This window comes from Schistocerca piceifrons, chromosome 3 (genome assembly GCF_021461385.2).
Source record: "Schistocerca piceifrons isolate TAMUIC-IGC-003096 chromosome 3, iqSchPice1.1, whole genome shotgun sequence".
In the NCBI taxonomy this organism is placed as follows: domain Eukaryota; kingdom Metazoa; phylum Arthropoda; class Insecta; order Orthoptera; family Acrididae; genus Schistocerca; species Schistocerca piceifrons.
Genome location: NC_060140.1, coordinates 46,052,727 through 46,068,269, shown reverse-complemented (window position 1 = coordinate 46,068,269; position 15,543 = coordinate 46,052,727). Strand labels below are relative to the sequence as shown.

General features: G+C 39.7%; 1 protein-coding gene across 1 annotated transcript in view; it reads right to left on the bottom strand.

Annotated features, from left to right (window-relative positions):
* Window positions 1-659: 659 nt before the first annotated feature.
* LOC124788378 (myrosinase 1-like) overlaps window positions 660-15,543 on the bottom strand; it is a 128,270-nt gene continuing 113,386 nt past the window's right edge. Inside the window, exons 9-10 of the mRNA XM_047255644.1 lie at window positions 5,389-5,563; window positions 660-1,053 (exon numbers count right to left, since the gene is read on the bottom strand). Of these exons, the coding sequence (XP_047111600.1) occupies window positions 660-1,053; window positions 5,389-5,563 (569 nt within the window). The remainder of the gene's footprint in view (window positions 1,054-5,388; window positions 5,564-15,543) is intronic.

The following is a 15,543-nucleotide window of genomic DNA, read 5'->3' as shown; positions in this document are numbered from 1 at the left end:
CCCCTACTCCAGGTCCCCCCCCCCCCCCCTTCTGCCTTGGATCGGGAGTGCCATCTTTGTGCCGCCATTTTCGTGCAGCGTTTTACGGTGTGGTTATCCAGTGAGTGCTCCGTGTTGTGTCTTTTGGGAAGTGTAGCGAACAGCCATCATACTGTCGCTGAGTGTGCTCTTTTTATCTCTTGCGAACAGAAACCAGACTGTCGCCATGTTTTTTAATTGTATGTCTACTATGTTACTTGTCTGATTCCTGTGTATTTTAACAACATTGCCAACCCCATTTGCTTTCTGTTTTAACTTTCCGCATTTTTACACCTGTTTTTTCTTGTTTCTTTCTTCTTCCGTTTTTTTAAAAAAAAAGTCTGTAGGCTGTAGAGCAGCGTAGTAAGCTGCTGCCAGCCCGCCCCCTTTCGGGGGAATTGAAAATCAATAAAGAAAAAAAAAAAAACTCAGCCAGCCAGTCTAATCTCGCGTACGTCGGTTTACACCTCGCTTCGCGCTAGACAGCTTACTTCCTCGTTCTGTGTAAGAGTGGACGTGTTTGTATCCTTGTGACTGTGTTGTTCGATCTTGTTGCAGTCGTTCTGTGCTTCGTTGGTCGTGTCCGTACTCTCCCACTGTGTTGTTCGCGGGCCTCTCCGCGGGTCCCGCCGTGTTTTCCATTACAACAACCAAGTTGCTCGCCACGCACTCTTGCGAGCGCGCGCACTGGACTGTCCTTGCTCCATATCGTTCCCAGCCGCGCGGCACCCGTTCCCCAGCGGAACTGCAACATGGCCGCGTCCATCGGTCGCTCCTGCAGCAATTGCACCCGCCGCCGCGCGCTCCCGCTGGTTCGCCTCGTTCTGGCTTTGCACTGCACGATTTGGTGTTCTATCGCGTTTTCTCTGGCAGGCAGCGCCGGGAGCTGGGGCGCATTCTTCGCTAGCTTGGCCGCGCCTTATTTTTCTGGTCCCTCCGGCAATTTCAAGCAACACCAGATCCAGTCGTGCCGTCCTCGGTTTTCTGCCGCTGGTTGTTTTGCGGCGGAATTGTAGGCCACTGCCGGTCTGGTCCCTGCACCGGACGGACGCCTCTCACTGCGGCCACAGCCCCAACTCCGGCCATCGTCGCCACCGCCCAGGAATCGTTAGCGCAAGGATTTCACCCGGAACTAGTCCCACCTACTCATCCCCGGTTTTCCCGGTCCCTGTTCCGCGCCTCGGCATCGTTTCAGTTGACCCACGTGGTTTACCGCGTTCGGCTGCACTCGGAGTGAATGTTAAATTAATATCTTGCTAGGTCTTAAATTTTACCAGATAATTAAAAGACACGTTACAAAAAACGTGCAGTTGGCCTCAGCTGTGCCAGGTACGGTACTTCCACAGCAAACATAAGAGAAAACAATTAAGCACTGAATTCTTTAAATACGACAACTCAGTACTCAGATGAATAGCCTGTGAAGAAACATACTTCCGTGTGAGAAAAAGCACCCGAAGCTAAAACAGGGATAACCTACCCTCAAAGAATAATTTGCTCGGAGAAAGAGGAACTGACAGTATATGCGAAACAAGCACCAGTGTTCATTATAATTCCAGAGGGCATCAAAATTACTCTGGTCTTGCTAGATCGATCCAGGCTGTTTTTGCGTGTTATTGATTGAATAGTTTTGCTGAAAAGTTTTAGGGGTGGAAGAAGAGCTAGCACAACATGAAGGACGTTTTAAAGCCATGAAACACTGCAGCATTTATTTCCACCATAACTGCTCTGTGACAAACATGCACATCATTACCATTTTTTTAAATGGTTTGATTGACATTTATGACATTATTAAATCTTTTTGTTAAAAATAGACAGGACAGATAATAACAGATTATTTTCCTGCAACGTTTGCAACAACATATAGGACATTAATCACACAGAAACAGCCACAAATCTTTATAACCTTGTTTACAATGCACAGGTATAGTATTGGAAGAATTTACAAGTTAAAATTCACTGAATGCAAATACTAACGAAATATGTCATATAAGAAAATACCTTACTGCTTTCATTAGATTTCTACTTTATGGCATTCTTATATTCTTTTATTTTCGTGAGTTACTATGAGCACCTACATAAACAAAACGACTTTCACTTATTTCTATATAACGTTGATATCAGACAAGAGTTAGTCGACTGCATCCGTGGCTTTACTACCAACATGACAGATTGAAGACCATTGTTTTAGCATTGTATGTTTGTTCTGTTTCCCTCAAATAAACGTATTGTAATAAGTGAATTAGTTAATGAAAATTTGTCCTTATTGCCCTTAAATAACATCACGTTATTTTTTTGTTTTCTATTGCTGACGATGGTTTCAATTCTCTATAAATATTTTTATTTCTTTAATAATGCGAATTCATGTTATATTACTACCCAGAAAAACTTAAATTTCTTATCATTACTGAATTTCATCACAGTGTAACATGTGTTGGACAGTGATGATAACAACTTTGATGTAGCTTCCAGTTTGCGGAACTGGCGACTGTTCAGGAGAGGGCCTTACACTATGGATTGGAGTGGAGGCGGGTGAATGGGTGGGACTTGTTCCCGGTGAAATCCTAGCGCTAAGGGCACGTCCACAGCGCCGCCGCCGCTGTGTTCCTCTGCAGTGGCAGAACCGACGGGCTGACGTCACGCCTCCGTCGTCACCTTCGCCCATGGAGGTAGTTGCTCTGTCTCCTCATCTGAGCATACCCAGTGCCGGTGCGCGGCCTGGGCAGGTTCTCCACGAGTCGTTTCCCTCGCCCCCTCGCGAGCAATTCGGGGTCGCGGGTGGACAGCGCGCCCCGGCATTTCCACTGTCCGGCCCCTCAGCTGCGCCGCCGGCCACCCGCCGTCGGAAGCCATGCTCAACGACGGTGCGTCGTTTCAGGTTATGTGGTATAAATAGCAACAATGCCACTTCATAGGTTCATAAGTTGGCACTACGGGTCACCGACGACAGCGCACTCTGGCCGGAGCGGGAGAGCTCTAGGAGCTCTGCTCTAGTTTCAGCCCATTTGATCAAGAGCAGACGGCTGGGACACTTTGCTTCAGCTTCGCACCTCAGGGCAAAGTTATGTATTACTCTTGTTACTAAAGTAAAGGTGATTTTAATTCACACTGCAGTACTGAGGGATTTTCACCTTTTCCTGCTCCTACCCATGCACCGATTTACTAAAAATTTGAAACCAAGATAATACTAACGGAATAAAAAAACAAATCACCAGATTCAGGTTTAACACTACATAACAACAAACTTACAAAAACACTCTTCCAGTACGATCCTACAACGTTTAATTTTCCGAAACTGAAGTATGCTTTTCCTCCCTACATTATTCTCAAAGCAGTATCGAATGCACCCCAACATAATCCTTTGGAAAACGAAGAAATCAGTGAAATTGTCCACAAATGAAGAACATGTACAAGGATTTGGAATGATGTAGCAACCTGATATAGAAAGAACAAACTACTCAGTAAAGTTACTTCGATGAACACCCACAGAAAGAGAATAGTCCCTACATCGACTAGATTTTAAAGTTTCTCATCTTCTACAGAATTACACATAAATTTTCTGCATCAACAATTCCAAGATCACGCTATGTTATCAAGACCACTGAGATAATATGAAGATACCTGACGAACAGGCAACTAATCCTTACTGCTATTTCATCGACCCAGACCTTTTTCGTTCAGCCATAAGGAAAATGCTGGGATTCGGTATGAAGGAAACTTAATGAACATTATCTTCCTCTCAGCCATCCATCTACATGCAGTTAAAAGTCCTGCAAAATTAAATAAGCAACCAGTTACCTAAATAGTCACAGGAGCACAAACAACTATTGGCTGGGAAGGTCTATGCTTCCCTCCTGCCACCGTCTCCTTCAGGTGGAATGAAAGATATAAGAATAAATAAATAAGTTCGTCAGAGCACCTGACGACGGGACATGTCTGGAAACTGTTGTCTTGTGCCCATTGGACACTACGCACCGGCAGTACAGCCATGGATTGTTTGATCAACTAATACGCCTGGAGAAATTAAGGAATCACAAAATTAGCTTTGTTTTCTAAACGCACTATTTGTGTGACGCTGACATACATTTAAAATGTGTATTTGCAGACAGGAATGTGTGTATGTGGTTCCCCCCCCCCCCCCCCCCTACTCTGATTGTATGAAGTACTGGTACGTGGATTGGTGTTGGAATGTTGGAAATACATAACGCACTGATTATTTTTTCTCATATAATAAAAATTGCAGCATGACAATAAGTATTTTTATTTTAAATCACTGATGATTGGTTTGTGTGGCGCTGAACTGCGCGTTCTTCAGCGTCCGTACAAAGTCCCAATTTTTACACAGTCCATTTAGTTTTCACATTCCAATTTAGTCTCTCTCACAAATCACAATGATGAAATGATGACGACGAAAACACCCAGTCACCAGGCAGAGAAAACTCCTAACCCGGCTGGGAATCGAACCCAGGACCCCATGATTCAAAGGCAGCAACGCTACTCCTTTTTACTATATTTTTTCACGCGACCACAACTCCTTGATCTACATCCGTAAATATCAGACTCCTTTTAGTGTTAGGTTTATTACTATTTTTCTAAATGTTTTTCTTCCAGGTAAGTACCACTTTTTGTGATAAAACAACACAAACAAATGAAGCTAGTAAAAGGGGGTTCTAACTGTTGTGTAAGAGTACTGCGGACATAAATGGAGAAATCAAGCTCTTGAGTGGGAATTTCCAAATTATGCATCAGGAGAAATAGCAGTTTTATCAAGGACGATTTCGAATGAAAACAGATTACTATACTATGATAACCTTTTTACTTCTATTGTAACACATGAAATACTTAAAGTGTACGAAAATTGGGCAAGATTGTTGCACAATAAGGATCCACAGAAAATAGTTCTCATCATGCTTGTGTTGACTAAGGAAATGAAAATGGATGACTTTGATTATAGGCTGGCATCCACTAAAGCAGTGGTATTTTTGTGAAAATACAAAATATTGGTTCCAATTACCACGAAACATAAATAGCTTGTTTGTCCAGAAAACAGAAGAATTGTACCAAGTTCAACTCTGTATCCATCTGTGGGAAACGATTACAGCTGTACTGATTTAGAGTAGAGCTAGCATCTTTGACTTCCGGCATAAGAAGTGTACAGTGGGGGCCGTTGCTGAATGGGTTTACTAGTATAAAAATTTGATTTTTACTTTTCACTTTCTGTTTGGCAGTGCCTTCCGACTGGCAGTAAGTTGCAGTGTCACAGTCACGATGCCCAAAACGGGATAGGACCACTCTAATACTCAAGTGTCAAACCATCAGCAGCTAATCTCACGTGTTGCTGCCGAGGTAACGCTACCGAACTGCGCGTCTTACGAATTGACCCACCAGTAGGGAGGCTTTGAGGTGGTCAAGTTGGGGTGGAACGGCGGCCTGCTGCCGGGAGAGCAGGCGCCGTCCGCTCTCACCTGCTGGCAGCTTCCAAATCGACCAGACACCCTCCTATCCTCCCCGCCTCTCTGCCCATTCAGTCCCGGCTGCTTCTGTAGGCCTGCCTGTTTACGGCATTAAACATTCGTGGATATAAAAATGTTTTCTTCACGAGTGCAGCTCTCCCCTCCTTGCTAATCCTGACGCATTAACAGAGGTCACCCTTATTCTGCAAACGGCCTTGTCAAAGAGGGAGGAGAAGCGGGCAGAGGTTCAGAACAATCTCTTGCCATTGGGGTGGGAAACTGCACCTAATGACGGGAGAATCAGTAATGATCAACGGTATGAGGATGCAAAAGGCAATGGAAACCACTGCATGAAAGACACATAACGTGTGTCAGCGGGGCATGTGGCCTGTAATTGAAAAAGAGTAATTATGAGCGCTCTACTGACAAAAGATTCCGGGATAGTCCTACATTCGGATCTCCGGGAGGGGACTGCCAAGGGGAAGATGACCATGAGAAAAAGATCGAATAACCAACGAAAGGATAATATTCTACGAGTCGGGTCGTGGAATGTCAGGAGCTTGAATTTGGTAGGGAAGCTAGAAAAACTGAAAATCGAAATTCAAAGGCTCAATCTAGCTGTAGTTGGGCCACTGAAGTGAAATGGAAATAAGACAGCGATTTATGGTCAGATGAGTGTAGGGTTATACCAACAGAAGCAGGAAATGGTTAAACGGCAGTAGGATTAGCTACGAATAGAAAAGTAGGACAGAGAGTGTGTTAATGTGAACAGTTCAGTGATTGCGTTGTTCTTATCAGAATCGACATCACACCAACACCAACAACGATAGTTCAGGTACACATGCCATCACAAATGGCTCTGAGCACTATGTGACTTAACTTTTGAGGTCATCAGTCGCCTAGAACCTAGAACTAATTAAACTTAACTAACCTAAGGACTTCACACACATCCATGCCCGAGGCAGGATTCGAACCTGCGAACGTAGCGGTCACACGGCTCCAGACTGTAGCGCCTAGAACTGTACGGCCACTCCGGCTGGCCCGACATCACAAGCTGAAGATGAAAATATAGAGAAAGTATATGAGGATATTGAAAGGGTAATACAGTAGGTAAAGGGAGATGAAAATCTAATAGTGATGGGGGATTGGAACACAGTTGTAGGGAAAGGAGAAGAAGAAAATGTTGCGGGAGAGTATGGGAGAGGAGAAAGACTAATTGAGGTCCGTAATATGAGAGAGGAGAAAGAAGATTTTGGTTCCGTAATATATTTCAGCTATTTATTATCAATACTCTGTTCAAGAACCGCAAGAAGAGGAGGAAACTTGGGAAAGGTCGGGTGATAAGGGATGATTTCAGTTAGATTACTTCATGGTCACAGTGATTCCGAAATCAGATTTTGGATTGTAAGGCGTACCCAGGAGCAGGTGTAGACTCAGATCACAATGCAGTAGTGATGAAGAGCAGGCAGAAGCTTAAGAGATTAGTCAGGAAGGATCAATATGCAAAGAAGTGGGATACATAAATACTAAGGAATGATGAGATATGCTTGAAATTCTCTAAGGCTATAAATACAGCAGTAAGGAATAGCTCAGTAAGCAGTAGAGTTGGAAAAGACTTACGTGTCTAAACAGGGAAATTACAGAAGTTGTAAAAGAAAACATAGGTACAAAGAAGGTAGCTGCGAAGAAACAATGGGCAACAGAAGAAATACTTCAGGTGATTGATGAAAGAAGTAAGCATACACATGTTCAAGGAAATTCAGGAATGCAGAAATACAAGGAACTTAGAAATGAAATAAACAGGAAGTGCAGCGGAACTAAGACGAAATGGCTGCATGAAAAATGTGAAGAAATCGGAAAATGTATGATTGTCGGAAGGACTGACTCAGCATATAGGAAAGTCAAAACAACATTCGGTGAAATTAAAAGCAAGGTTGATAACTTTAAGAGTGCAACGGCAATTGCAGTGTTAAATACTGAGGAGTGAGCGGATAGGTGGAAAGAGTACAGTGGAGGCCTCCGTGAGGGGGAAGATTTGTCTCACGTGATAGAAGAAGAAACAGGAGTCGATTTAGAAGAGATGAGGATCCAGTACAAGAATCGAAATTTAAAAGAGCTTTGGAGGACTTAATATCAAATAAGGCGGAAGGGATGGATAAAATTCATCAGAATTTTTAAAATCATTGGGGAACAGTTCACGTTGGTTTGTAGAATCTATGAATCTGGCCACATACCACCTGACTTTCGGAAAAAAGCATCCACACAATTCCGAAGACGGCAAGCTGACAAGTGTGAGAATTATCACACAGTCAGCTTTATAGCTCATGCATGAAATTTTCTGACGAAAATGATATGCAGAAGAATGTAAAATAAAATTGAGGTATGTTAGATGATGATCAGTTGGGCTTTACCAAATGTAAAGGCGCCGGAGAGACAATTCTGACGTTGCGGTTGATAAGGATAGCAAAACTAAAGGAAAATGAAGACACATTCATAGGATTTGTCCACCTGGAGAAAGCGTTAGACAGCGTAAAATGGGCCAAGATGTTCGAAATTCTGATAAAAATAAAGGTAAACTGCAGGGAGAGAAGGGTAGTATACAACATGTACAAGAGTCAAGAGGGAATAGAGTGGACGACCAAGAACGAAGTGCTCGGGTTAAAGAGGGTGTAAGGCAGGTGTGTCGTCTTTCACCCCTGCTGTTCAATCTGTACATCGACAAAGTAATGACGGAAATAAAAGAAACGCACAGGAGTGGGATTGAAATTCGAGGTGATATATCAATGATACGATTCGCTGACAACATTGCTATCCTCAGTGAAAGTGAAGAAGTATGACAGTAAAATGAGTACGGAATATGGACTGAGAGTAAATCATAGAAATGTGAAAGTAATGAGAAGTAGCAGAAATGAGAACAGAGAGAAAACATCAGGACTGATGGTCACGAAGTAGATGAAGTTAACGGATACTGCTACCTAGGTAGCAAAGTAACCGATGACGGGCGAAGCAAGGAGGACAGCAAAAGCAGACTAGAACTGGCAAAAGGGGAATTCCCGGCAAAGAGAAGTCTGCTAGTTTCAAACATAGGTCTTAGTGTGAGCAAGAAATTTCTCAGAATTATTGACATCCTTTTAACTGTACGGTATATGTTATATTGCATTTAGGAACTTTCGGGTAATTGAACATGTATCAATAATTACGGATTTCTGTAGTTGTATATCTAAGTTTGGATGTAGCTGTATTGCATTGATGTACTGGTGGATATTGTGTGGTATGACTCCTGTAGTTGATAGTATAATTGGTATAATGTCAACTTCATCCTGATGCCGCATGTCCTTGACTTCCTCAGCCAGTTGGATGTATTTTTCAACTTTCTCTCCTGTTTTCTTTTGTATATTTGTTGTATTGTGTATGGATATTTCGATTAGTTGTGTTAATTTCTACTTTTTATTGGTGAGTATGATGTTAGGTTTGTTATGTGGTGTTGTTTTATCTGTTATAATGGTTCTGTTCCAGTATAATTTGTATTCATCATTCTCCAGTACATTTTGTGGTGCATACTTGTATGTGGGAACGTGTTGTTTTAAAGAGTTTACGTTGTAAGGCAAGCTTTTGATGTATTATTTTTGCTACATTGTCATGTCTTCTGGGGTATTCTGTATTTGCTAGTATTGTACATCCGCTTGTGATGTGATCTACTGTTTCTATTTGTTGTTTGCAAAGTCTGCATTTATCTGTTGTGGTATTGGGATCTTTAATAATATGCTTGCTGTAATATCTGGTGTTTATTGTTTGATCCTGTATTGCAATCACGAATCCTTCTGTCTCACTGTATATATTGCCTTTTCTTAGCCATGTGCTGGATGAGTCTTGATCGATGTGTGGCTGTGTTAGATGATTCGAGTGCTTACCATGTAGGGTTTTCTTTTTCCAATTTACTTTCTTCGTATCTGTGAACTAAAGGGTTGTAGAAGTGGTTATGAAATTGTAGTGGTGTAGCCGATGTATTTATATGAGTGATTGCTTTGTGTATTTTGCTAATTTCTGCTCGTTCTATAAAGAATTTTCTTAAATTGTCTACCTGTCCATAATGTAGGTTTTTTATGTCGATAAATCCCCTTCCTCCTTCCTTTCTGCTTAATGTGACTCTTTCTGTTGCTGAATGTATGTGATGTATTCTATATTTGTGGCATTGTGATCGTGTAAGTGTATTGAGTGCTTCTAGGTCTGTGTTACTCCATTTCACTACTCCAAATGAGTAGGTCAATTTTGGTATAGCATAAGTATTTATAGCTTTTGTCTTGTTTCTTGCCGTCAATTCTGATTTCAGTATTTTTGATAGTCTTTGTCTACATTTTTCTTTTAGTTCTTCTTTAATATTTGTATTATCTATTCCTATTTTTTGTCTGTATCGTAGATATTTATAGGCATCTGTTTTTTCTATAGCTTCTCTGCAGTCGCTGTGGTTATCCAATATGTAATCTTCTTGTTTAGTGTGTTTTCCCTTGACTATGCTATTTTTCTTACATTTGTCTGTTCCAAAAGCCATATTTAAATCATTGCTGAATACTTCTGTTATCTTTAGTAATTGGTTGAGTTGTTGATTTGTTGCTGCCAGTAGTTTTAGATCATCCATGTATAGCAAATGTGTGACTTTGTGTGGGTATGTTCCAGTAATATTGTCTCCATAATTTTAGCATGTTGGATAGAGGGTTCAGAGCAAGGCAGAACCAGAAAGGACTTAATGAGTTTCCTTGGTATATTCCACGCTTAATCTGTATTGGCTGTGATGTGATATTATTTGAATTTGTTTGGATATTAAGTGTGGTTTTCCAATTTTTCATTACTATGTTTAGGAACTGTATCAATTTAGGATCTACTTTGTATATTTCCAAATATTTGTAATAACCATGAGTGGGGTACACTATCAAAAGCTTTCTGGTAATCAATGTATGCGTAGTGTAGCGACCTTTCTTTATTTTTAGCTTGATATGTCACCTCTGCATCTATTATCAGTTGCTCTTTACATCCTCGTGCTCCTTTGCAACAGTTTTTTTGTTCTTCATTTATAATTTTGTTCTGTGTTGTATGTGTCATTAATTTCTGTGTAATGACTGAAGCTAATATTTTGTATATTGTTGGTAGGCATGTTATAGGGCGATATTTAGCTGGGTTTGCTGTGTCTGCTTGATCTTTAGGTTTCAGATAAGTTATTCCTTGTGTAAGTGTATCAGGGAATGTGTATGGGTCTGCAATGTAACTGTTAAATAATTTAGTTAGATGTGAATGTGTTGAGGTGAACTTCTTTAGCCAGAAATTTGCTATTTTATCTTTTCCAGGGGCTTTCCAATTGTGAGTAGAATTAATTGCTTGGGTGACTTCATGTTGCAGAATTATCACTTCAGGCATTTGTGGTATCATCTTGTATGTGTCTGTTTCTGCTTGTATCCACCGTGCATGTCTGTTACGTTGTACTGGGTTTGACCATGTGTTGCTCCAGAAGTGTTCCATGTCTGTTATATTTGGTGGATTGTCTATTTTAATGTGTGTCTTATCTATTGTCTGGTGAAATTTCTTTTGGTTTGTGTTAAATGTTTGGTTTTGTTTCCTTCTATTTTCATTTTTTTTGTATCTTCTAAGTCGTTTGGCCAATGCTTGTAATTTCTGCTTCTTTTCATCTAATTGCTCTATCGCTTCTTGTTGTGAGATTTTACCTAACCTTTTTCGTTTTTTTCTGACATTTCATTTCTTATAAATTGTGTTAGCTGTCCAATGTCTTTTCTCAGTTTTTCTATTCTGATCTGTACCCTGTGTTGCCATGCTGGTTTTGTGGGTTTCTTCTGTGTGTTGGTTGGTTCTGATCTCTGCCTAGTGTGTATATTTAGTGTAATGAATGCTCCTATATAAACCAGTAGTTGTAACTCTTCCATAGTTGTGTTTTCATTTATTTTGTTGTGTATGATTGTGTTGATAGTTTTTACTGTTGTTTCGACTTGTGGGTTATTTGGCGGTCTATGCAAGAATGGTCTAATGTCTTTATTTGTGTCTTTGTATTCTCTATATGTGTGAGCTGAAATTTTTCTTCTATATCTAACATGTGTGTCACTTCGTGTTCTATGTGCTTGTTCTGGTGGCTGTCTTAAGATTTCGTTTTCTTCTGATTGTTTAATTGATGCGTGTTGTTCTTTGTTTGTTTGCTCTGGGACGTTTGAGTCCATTACTGTATTTTCTTTCTCTTCTGATTGCACATTATTTTGTTCCAGTATTTGTTGTACTTGTTGTTTCCTAATTCTGACTGGGGTATCCTGTTATTTTTGATTATTACACAGATCTGATCAGCTAGTCGTTGTTCTGTTAAACATTTTAATTCTGGGTATTTGGTAATAAATGTTGTGTACACTTGTGACCTGTATCCAGTTGTGTTGGTTCCTAGGTTTGTTGCTTGGTTAACAGAACATGAGGTGTCAAGTAACTTCAACTGACCATCTCATCCTCTGTCTTTGTTTTCCTTCTAGGGTGGTTGCAGGAAGCATATCCTGCAAAACACCTCTATTTGGATTTAAATCATTTTCCAGTTGGCTAGCAGTGTGGTTACCATTGTGGGCGGGCATAGGGTTCAAGCGTCGTCCCCGACCATGACGGCGCTTGTCCGAGGCTTCTTTAGTTCTGTCCTGAACCAACTAATCACACTAAAAGGGGGGTTAGCCCTATTAGTGGTTTGTTCTTTTCGACGCCTTTTACGACTGGCAGAACATACCGGAGGCCTATTCTTTTCCCGGGCATCCACGGGGTTTATTATTATTATTATTATTATTATTATTAATATGACCTTGTAGACAAATTTATTATATTTGCTGTTTTCGGCAAAGTTGCGTATTGAAATCTTGTTTAAACGGTTTCCAGGTAAGTTTCAATTTTAATATCATTTTAACTGTTTTTAGATATTACAGTTAATAGAGTAGTTTACATTATTTTATTGATGTCTAAACCGTCAGCTAGATTATTTGGCAGTTGTTACTGGTGTTTATAATAGCCTATGTTTATGCTAATATGAATAATTCACAAAGCCTAATAGAAATCACGAAAAAAGAGAGAGAAATATCGGATTCTGCTTAAGAGCATCATCCATCCGAAAGTGAGTCAGTGAAGAAGATGAACCGCAGTTGGTGTAAAAAACGATAGAGAGAAGATAGAACAGAGGAGATGAAACTGAAAATGACTCAAGCTGAAGCATACTTCACTAGAAAACATGTGATAAATGTCATTTGCAGATATCAGTTCCTGAAGATGAAAACAAATATAAATAGACGTGGAACATGAATTATATTTAAGCAGAGCTGAATGTAAACGAAATTCGATGAAAGTCTATAAAGAATTATCAAAGTCTAGATGTTTATGCTATTACAGTTGATTTGTAAATGGCCCTGGCAGTTCCAAAGCTAACGTGTTTAGTACTATATTACAAATGTAGTTTTTATTGTTATAGTTTTGGCTGTCACGAACTTAGGACTAATTTTACTTTCATGTTTGTATGGGACGAAACTATAGCATCGAGAGGAAGGCAGAAAATTTCATAATGTGTACTGAAACACGTAAAAGAAATGGTTAGTACAAGAAAACACAATGATGTACAGTTATGCCAGAATTGGTCAAAACAAAAATTTTAAAATTACACTTTCCTGTTTGAAACTTTTGACAGATCATCTACTTCAAATGGACAGTCTTGGTCCTATTTTTAATACAAGGGGTACTCTTACCTGGCAATCGATGTTGATTTTGGCTCTGTGGAACTCCCAGAAAAACGAAAAACTATCTACACACCGTCAGACTGGTACAAAATAATTGCTCAAACGCGAAGAAAGAAGCCATTTAAAGTAGTACAGATGAAGCTACAAGAATCTGTATCAACGGTGGGTTTCGAGAAGGCAGTAGTTAACCGCCAAAGTAATAAATTAATATTGTCCAGTATCTTGGCTACAGCTGCAGTGCGTGCAGTAAAGAAGATCTGAATTTACAAAGATGCGTTACAAGGCAACTTTTCAGTCCTGATATGGAGTTTTTCACATTGGACATACAAAAAGAAAAGAAGGAATGTCTAGTCCAGCTCAACAGCATAGAACAGTAACGACTGTAAGATAAAATACAGTTTGTCAGTAATTTGAAGAAAAAGGATCTTTCAGATTTTTGAGCATGTATCCTCCTTTTCAGCACAACTGTTTCATTCTCTTTTGAAAACAAAGATGACTACGTAATTTTGTGTTAATTCACAATGAAAGTTATTCAATTTATACACAATTATAATGATTTTATTAATTTTACTACTCATATTTCCTAAAGTATTGTTAATGAAAACAGAAACTGTTAATTCAAAGTGAAATTCATGGAACTAATAGTTATGGTCATAATATTCGTATTAATGCACTCAATGTGTGTTTCCATGTTAATACTGCCCATTATTAGACACAGTATCCCCATACATTCTTCTATTAGACTTTCCTGTATTTTGTACAAAGTTTCACAAAACGATCAATAGCTTATAATGAATAAATCTGACTTACATCGTCATGCCATAAACCCATTCATACACGAGTCATGTAATGTGATCTACATGCAATGAAGATAGGGAGCCTTCTACGTTATGTTGAACCTAAATTCAATTTTATGATTATTACATCCACTCTACATTCTCGCTATTTTAAGAAAAAGGCAATAATTTTGTAATTTTTTCCTAATTCTTGATTCCCAGAAGTGCTATTATTCTTTATTGACTTGTAACTGAAGATGCAACACTAACGAAAGGACTATCAAATGACCAAACATCTGTTTGTGGCTTATTTTTCAAGACATCGTCAAATAACAGTCTTAAGGAGAAGAGACAGCGCTAGATTTCAGCTTCTGAGCACAGTTCTCAGCAGCCACTTGCAGTGCAGTAAAAGACAATTGAAAAAAGAGCCAAAAAAAAAGGTCAAGTGAATGCAGATAGCTTGGTGAAGAATTATTTACACCCTAGTCCTTGCGTCCCCACACATAGCAGGCTCTCACCATGGCCACAACTGCCACAGTAATAGTACAGCATAGTCCAAACAATCATAGTACAAGAACATAAAGAAATTAAGCCCACTGTCTGAAAGCACTTACAATAAACTCTGACACACTTTGTTAATGACAACCTGATGCTCAACATACATTACATGTGGTGGATCCACATCGATTAAAATACCTAGATCTAACAAGGCCAGTCAAGGTGTAATGAACAGAAGTAAGTTTCACCAACAATCTCACATACATTGTTTCCACTGCATGTCCACTTTCACACCTCAGCTGGGCAGTGCCGTAGGTTTAAATCATTGCCGTCGGAACATCCATTGACCGGTATACCATCCGTCAGCCATCTCCTTAAGCTCATCTCATATGGAGTAAGTTTCACTGTAAGTTTGTTGGATAACATGCTGAACATCAAAGTATATGATTCAGCATGGAATCTAGCTGGCTGACTTGACTCTGTGAACGGCAAGGCCCACAAGCTGATTGATCTGGAATCACTCAAACGATTCTAAAGAATCTATTCTGCAAAACACAAAAAAAAAAAGTTTCACACACATCTGACAACTTCATTCACTAACTTCATCATGAACTGCAAATCATTTTGTTAATGGCCATAGTTGTGACATTTCAGGATTAAGTAAACTAATGCAAGAATTTAAGAAAGTTTGTATATAAAACTATAAGTCACTATGAATTGGCGTTCGGTGTATATTAGTCCATATGTTTCTATGTATGAAATGCAACTAACATATTGTATTACTCTTCAAACTTGGAGGAATGTCGCTGTTTATCACCAAATTCAAGAAAATAGATTATACGTAGAGCGGTTCGTCCCAAACGCATGTGGCCAGGGAAACAGCTAGAATGAAATATTAACAAAATTTCTCTAGCTCAAGCTTTCAAAAAACCGAAACAAGATTTGGCAAATGCTAATCTGCAAAGAGTAGAGTATTTTTCTGTATGATTAGTACCTGAAACTTCCTTATCTAGTGTGGTATTCAAGCGACTACAGACCTATTCAATGTTATAA